Raw genomic sequence first — 7306 nt, 5'->3', positions numbered from 1 at the left:
GTACCAGCAGGGCCGCCTTAATGCATGGGCTGACCTGGGCTGAAGCCCAGGGGCCTACGGAGATCAGGGGCCTATCATGAGCAAATCAAAAAGTTTAAAAAAAAAAAGTAAATAAAAAAAAAAACTTAAAAAACATTTAAATAAACAAAGTCTTGGCTTTCAGAATATGAAACTTTTATTTCCAAAATCACACTATAAATACATTTTTGAAGCTTGTAAAGGGAAGATGACAGCTCTCACTCGCCACTAACTCCCCCTCCCTCCGGCTGAAATTATGAATGTAAGGCGTATAGTAATCATAGATAACACGGCAGGGTCCGTTACAGTTTGTTTTCATCTGGTTTCAAATAAACAAAGTCTTGGCTTTCAGAATATTAAACTTCTTTCGGCAAATTCAGATGATAAATACAACTTTGAAGCTTGTAACGGCATAATTACAAGCGGAGAACGGAGTAACGTGACGTCACAGCAGGCATAACAACAGCCGGTGTTTCTCGTGAGTGTTTTCCCTGGGAAACAAATACATGAGGGAGGCCCGATACGTCACTCATCTGGAGGAGAGGACCAGGCGCGCATAGAGCAGAGTGGAGAAGTGCGATCACAGAGCCTGCCGAGGCTATAAATGACTTTGATTTGTTGTTTAAATAGGGGGCCTACAAAACCATCAGCCCCAGGGCCAGATGGCAGGTTAAGGCGGGCCTGGGTACCAGTGCTTTGTCCCGATGGCCACTGACAGATACACGGTGGCCAGTATGCTCAGCACACAGGCGATGACCAGAGCCGTTGCGTAGCTGTTGTCAACCATTGTTCACCGAGGCGCAGACACGTCAAAAGGGGGATTAAGTTCCAGTGGTCAAGCCGTCGCGCATCAATGTAGCCAATGCAAACACTCTGATCCAAATCACTGTGGCATTGCAAAACACAGGCCACTGTATGTTAACGACAGCCCTTTATTTTATCGAGTGATACTCATATCCAATGCTTTCCTATAAATAATGGTCAGCGTCAGTAGCCTTGAATGTGCCATCTGTTCCCTTGTCCCACTTCCACAGATGGTGGGTGGCCCGACGCTGCGACAGATATCAGCAGCTAGCCCGCAATAACAACCCCTTAGTCCTCATCAAAGAAAGTCAAAAAGGGCCTGTATTATAAGATTTCCTATGCAGGATCAGTCAAAAATATTCAAATTGCATGGGTCTATTTTGGACGGCAGGGTGATGCCGGGTTCACCTAGGATGATATGAGTTGTAAACACTAATCCATGCGTTTTCCTCTTCCGGTTCGGCTGATCAGCAGATATAAAAATAACCATCTCTCTCTCAGGACGCTGGTGTGCATCGACGTTACAGAGAGAGCAGTGAAACACAAGACAGTTTGATCAGTAATAACTAAGAAGAGCAACACTATTAGAATATAATATTGACTGAATGCTCAAAATGAATAGCCTAGTTGATGTCGACCTCAGTTGTTATAAAAGCTGCTCACCACAGGGCAGCAAGAAGAGATTATTTTGCGGTCGACTAATGGATTGATATATATCAAATAAAAAATTAAATATTCTGTCACACAATCTGTGACATGACACCTTTGCCACGTGGGATATGAGTTTCTATTTTTCCCATGTTTTTTTCTTCTAAAGGCTGTATTGTCAGTGAAAGGAACAGTTGCATTGGACAGTTAACACAGACTTTGAGATGTAGTACTCACAGAGGTAGGAAGTAACTAAGTACATTTACTCAAGCACTGTACTTATGTACAATTTTGAGATACTTGTATTTTACTTGACTATTTCCATTGTATGCTACTTTGTGCTTTTACTCCACTTCAGTGCAGTGTACTTTTTCTCCATTACATTTATTTAATACCTTACTTTGCAGATTTGGATTAATCATCTGAAATATAATCAACACTTAAATCAGACTTTAGTTACACCATGGAGTAAATTCACAAGCTACCCTGCAGTATACAAACTCATTAAAACGGCATCTTTACCAGCTTTGATAACACTTAATGCATCAATAATTATAATCAAAACATATCATATACATGAAAGGGGCCGATCTGCACAATGAGTACTTTTACTTTTGTTACTTTAAGTATATTTTGATGCTAATAGTTTTGTTCTTGTACTTGAGTAACAATTTGAATGCAGTAAGACTGATATGTGTTGCCCCTATGATAAAATAAGTGGCTAGTTGGTTGCATTCTTTGTGAATTTAATAACGGAACATGTTGTCCTTCCTAATAAGATTTCGGTAAACATTAGTATTACTATGGTAGCCTCAAGTCTTACAACAAAGATTATTACAACATACCAACTATAAATATAAAACTGTTATTTTATGATTAACTTTCCTAAAAAAGACTGAGATTGTCTGATACACTTTCCAAAATTGCAAAACATCACACAAGAGACCATTTTGTTTCTTTAAATATTTTGTATTCTGATCATTGTAAAGTTTGTGACAGCAATTGTACAAAGACATCTCAAAGAATATGTCCACGGATGATAACATAAACACTCTCTATAAATAAAAATAAATGACAGTGCATTGTTTTTTGGCAAGATACTGAACACCAAGGCACAGCCATCTGGTGTGTGTGTGTGTGTGTGTGTGTGTGTGTGTGTGTGTGTGTGTGTGTGTGTGTGTGTGTGTGTGTGTGTGTGTGTGTGTGTGTGTGTGTGTGTGTGTGTGTGTGTGTGTGTGTGTGTGGGAATGAGCATTTCAGTCATTCATATGAGTTTGGGACTTTGTGTAGCAGCCATCAGTGTATGGTGTGTTTGTGAATGGATACATTTTGGCATATATTGTAAAAGTGCCATATAGTGGCCATAGTGTTACGATGTATCACTTAATGGACTAGGTGCTTAAAGTTTAATCCTTAATACGAAAATAAAATAAATATTCCACTGTCCTTCATTGGTCCGGTCAATGCAAAGTTAATTCTAAAAGCAAGTTCATCAGAAGCTGTGGAAGACTTCCACTCAAAAAATCTGGGATTTTTAACAACAAAAATAAATCCTTTTTCATACCAGCATTGGCAGTCATGTTGTGATTACTGTGTAAAAACAGCCCTAATGCTATTGCTGGTTTAACAGTAGCCATGAAAGCAGTAATAGGCAGGGTGCGGTGACAAGACTGATCTTGTGTCTTACTCCACTGGAAGCTGTAAATGAGGAAAAAAGTAAACCAAACATTAATTTAAATTTAAACAAAATGTAATTGTTGTATTAAGTAGCACTCAGTATTTACTTACATATGCCATTTACGCCAATGGAGCTGCCTTCAATGTCGAATCCAAGGACTGTTGAAGCTGCGTTGATCAAAGCGTTCGCAATCTGAGTGCTAGTAGGAGCAGATGTGCTTTCAAATGAGAGATCAATGATGGTGATGATTGATCCGTTACTGCAGAAAGAGAAAACAAATATTGTTTGAAATATCAGATATAGGATCCTACTCTTTATTATAAAACTTTAATGGTCTTAAAAAATTACCTGAATGAAACAACATCTAGGGATTTGAAGGACGAAGGGAATTCCCTTTTGAAAACAGGTGTAAGCTGTAGAAACACAAAACAAAAACATATATTTTTTCACATAAACCTTTGTATTGGATTTAGAGCTTGACTCATTTATTTGACTTTATCTTTATTGGTGAATTGGTTTTCATCAATTAATAATTCCTAATCATAGTGTGGTAACTGTGGAGTAGGCCTAGAATTCACATGTTTTGAGTGGGTGGACTAAAAAAACGTACCTGAGTATTTATCATTGTCGCCCGAGCTTTATAAGCAGCAGAAGATGGATTCAGCAATTCATTGGTAAATGTGTCTTGAACAGATCTGAAAGTCACCCTTTTTGTTATAAGGGCTATAGTAGTAGGTGCTGCAGTCGCAGGTCGAGCCGTTGTAGGTGCTGCAGTTGTGGGTGCAACAGTTGTATCTAGGAATGGACTTGCTGTAATAACAGACATATCAATATTATGTTAATATGTATCAGTGCCCAAACCAAGAGGATTTATGTGCCAGTTTCACAGAAATAAGATAAATAATGAAGGGCTTACAAATTATATTTGTTCTGAAGTTTCTTACGAAAAAGTATTCTTACATTGAATAACAATTTATTTACATAACAATTAAACTGAAAATCATTAAAGTTGTGTTAATTAATTTTGTCTTGACATACGTTTATTGTGTAGCGACATTATTTTGTTAGTAAATTATTTAAAAATCAAGCATGTGCAGCAAATGTTTGAAACTTATTGGAGAGAAACATTGTGTTGTGTATACTTACATATAATTGTGACTGAGGCAGGAGTTATGCTCACGTCGAAGTTGTTGCTGGTATTAGTCACAGCTTCGACTAAGACTTGAGTCACTTCACTATTCTGTGGGAGATCTGCAGTGGCAGTAGTGCTGTCGAACACAACTGCCAGCTCTGCCTCAGTTTCGGTCGCCCTTACTTCTACAGGCCTATTTTATAACATCAAACAAAAAGGAGAACAATTATGATATGAAAGACTCTGTCTGTTGCCTTGTGTCGTCTGATTTACATGTGTCACTATCAACACTGAAGAAATTCTCATTTTGAGATCCAAATCCGTAAAGAAAAAGAATAAGTCTTAGATAAAAATGCTTTACCTGAGCTTTTTCACCTTGCAATGGGAAAATGTGTTTGGAAATCTGGGTTTGTATATCTTAGAACACTGCAAAAAAAGACATTGAAAGACTTTTAGTAACTTTTGTCACAATATTCTTAAGATATCAATTCAGATAAATTCAAATCTCTGTAATATAAAAAAAAAAAACTCACCGTTGATATAAGTTTTGTTTCTAGTCGTTTGTATTCAGGGCTTGTGTTGTTATTATACGCATCAATAAATGTTTCTCCAGACAAGGCTGCTGTCACGACGAATGTTGGACTAGCAGCAGTTGTGGGTGCTTCAGTCATGGGTGCTGCAGTTGTGGGTGCAGCAGTTGTAGGTGCTGCAGTTGTAGGTGAAGCAGTCGTGGGTGCTTCAGTCGTGGGTGCAGCAGTTGTAGGTGCTGCAGTTGTGGGTGCAGCAGTTGCAGGTGCTGCAGTTGTGGGTGCAGCAGTTGTATCTAGGAATGGACTTGCTGTAATAACAGACATATCAATATTATGTTAATATGTATCAGTGCCCAAACCAAGAGGATTTATGTGCCAGTTTCACAGAAATAAGATAAATAATGAAGGGCTTACAAATTATATTTGTTCTGAAGTTTCTTACGAAAAAGTATTCTTACATTGAATAACAATTTATTTACATAACAATTAAACTGAAAATCATTAAAGCTGTGTTAATTAATTTTGTCTTGACATACGTTTATTGTGTAGCGACATTATTTTGTTAGTAAATTATTTAAAAATCAAGCATGTGCAGCAAATGTTTGAAACTTATTGGAGAGAAACATTGTGTTGTGTATACTTACATATAATTGTGACTGAGGCAGGAGTTATGCTCACGTCGAAGTTGTTGCTGGTATTAGTCACAGCTTCGACTAAGACTTGAGTCACTTCACTATTCTGTGGGAGATCTGCAGTGGCAGTAGTGCTGTCGAACACAACTGCCAGCTCTGCCTCAGTTTCGGTCGCCCTTACTTCTACAGGCCTATTTTATAACATCAAACAAAAAGGAGAACAATTATGATATGAAAGACTCTGTCTGTTGCCTTGTGTCGTCTGATTTACATGTGTCACTATCAACACTGAAGAAATTCTCATTTTGAGATCCAAATCCGTAAAGAAAAAGAATAAGTCTTAGATAAAAATGCTTTACCTGAGCTTTTTCACCTTGCAATGGGAAAATGTGTTTGGAAATCTGGGTTTGTATATCTTAGAACACTGCAAAAAAAGACATTGAAAGACTTTTAGTAACTTTTGTCACAATATTCTTAAGATATCAATTCAGATAAATTCAAATCTCTGTAATATAAAAAAAAAAAACTCACCGTTGATATAAGTTTTGTTTCTAGTCGTTTGTATTCAGGGCTTGTGTTGTTATTATACGCATCAATAAATGTTTCTCCAGACAAGGCTGCTGTCACGACGAATGTTGGACTAGCAGCAGTTGTGGGTGCTTCAGTCATGGGTGCTGCAGTTGTGGGTGCAGCAGTTGTAGGTGCTGCAGTTGTAGGTGAAGCAGTCGTGGGTGCTTCAGTCGTGGGTGCAGCAGTTGTAGGTGCTGCAGTTGTGGGTGCAGCAGTTGCAGGTGCTGCAGTTGTGGGTGCAGCAGTTGTAGGTGCTGCAGTTGTGGGTGCAGCAGTTGTAGGTGAAGCAGTCGTGGGTGCTGCAGTTGTGGGTGCAGCAGTTGTAGGTGAAGCAGTCGTGGGTGCAGCAGTTGTAGGTGAAGCAGTCGTGGGTGCAGCAGTTGTGGGTGCTGCAGTTGTGGGTGCTGCAGTTGTGGGTGCAGCAGTTGTAGGTGCAGCAGTTGTGGGTGCAGCAGTTGTAGGTGCAGCAGTTGTGGGTGCTTCAGTTGTGGGTGCAGCAGTTGTGGGTGCAGCAGTTGTGGGTGCAGCAGTTGTAGGTGCAGCAGTTGTGGGTGCTTCAGTTGTAGGTGCTGCAGTTGTGGGTGCAGCAGTTGTGGGTGCAGCAGTTGTAGGTGCAGCAGTTGTAGGTGCTGCAGTTGTGGGTGCAGCAGTTGTAGGTGCAGCAGTTGTGGGTGCTTCAGTTGTGGGTGCAGCAGTTGTGGGTGCAGCAGTTGTAGGTGCTGCAGTTGTGGGTGCAGCAGTTGTGAGTGCAGCAGTTGTGGGTGTAGCAGTTGTGGGTGCAGCAGTTGTGAGTGCAGCAGTTGTGGGTGCAGCAGTTGTAGGTGCAGCAGTTGTGGGTGCAGCAGTTGTGGGTGCAGCAGTTGTGGGTGCAACAGTTGTGGGTGCAGCAGTTGTGGGTGCAACAGTTGTGGGTGCAGCAGTTGTGGGTGCAGCAGTTGTGGGTGCAGCAGTTGTGGGTGCAGCAGTTGTGGGTTGCAGCAGTTGTGGGTGCAGCAGTTGTGGGTGCAACAGTTGTGGGTGCAGCAGTTGTGGGTGCAGCAGTTGTAGGTGCAACAGTTGTAGGTGCAGCAGTTGTGGGTGCAGCAGTTGTGGGTGCAGCAGTTGTGGGTGCAACAGTTGTGGGTGCAGCAGTTGTGGGTGCAGCAGTTGTGGGTGCAGCAGTTGTGAGTGCAGCAGTTGTTGGTGAAGCAGTCGTGGGTGCAGCAGTTGTGGGTGCAGCAGTTGTAGGTGCAGCAGTTGTGGGTGCAGCAGTTGTAGGTGCAGCAGTTGTGGGTGCTGCAGTTGTGGGTGCAGC

The 7306-nt window shown here is 40.9% G+C and overlaps 1 protein-coding gene across 1 annotated transcript; it reads right to left on the bottom strand.

Moving 5' to 3' along the window:
* Positions 1 to 2418: 2418 nt before the first annotated feature.
* LOC117552738 (cell wall protein RTB1-like) lies at positions 2419 to 6330 on the bottom strand. The gene is made up of 10 exons (XM_034226333.1): positions 5974 to 6330; positions 5802 to 5866; positions 5455 to 5633; positions 4814 to 5118; positions 4642 to 4706; positions 4295 to 4473; positions 3759 to 3958; positions 3497 to 3561; positions 3259 to 3407; positions 2419 to 3168 (listed from the first exon to the last, which is right to left on the bottom strand). Exons 1-10 carry the CDS (start codon positions 6109 to 6111, stop codon positions 3083 to 3085), a joined length of 1431 nt encoding a protein of 476 aa, XP_034082224.1. The 5' UTR covers positions 6112 to 6330; the 3' UTR covers positions 2419 to 3082.
* Between the last annotated feature and the right edge of the window lie 976 nt (positions 6331 to 7306).

This window comes from Gymnodraco acuticeps, unplaced genomic scaffold (assembly GCF_902827175.1).
Source record: "Gymnodraco acuticeps unplaced genomic scaffold, fGymAcu1.1, whole genome shotgun sequence".
Lineage (NCBI taxonomy): Eukaryota > Metazoa > Chordata > Actinopteri > Perciformes > Bathydraconidae > Gymnodraco > Gymnodraco acuticeps.
The sequence above is the reverse complement of the archived record's forward strand: the minus strand, read 5'-3'. Positions and strand labels throughout refer to the sequence as shown.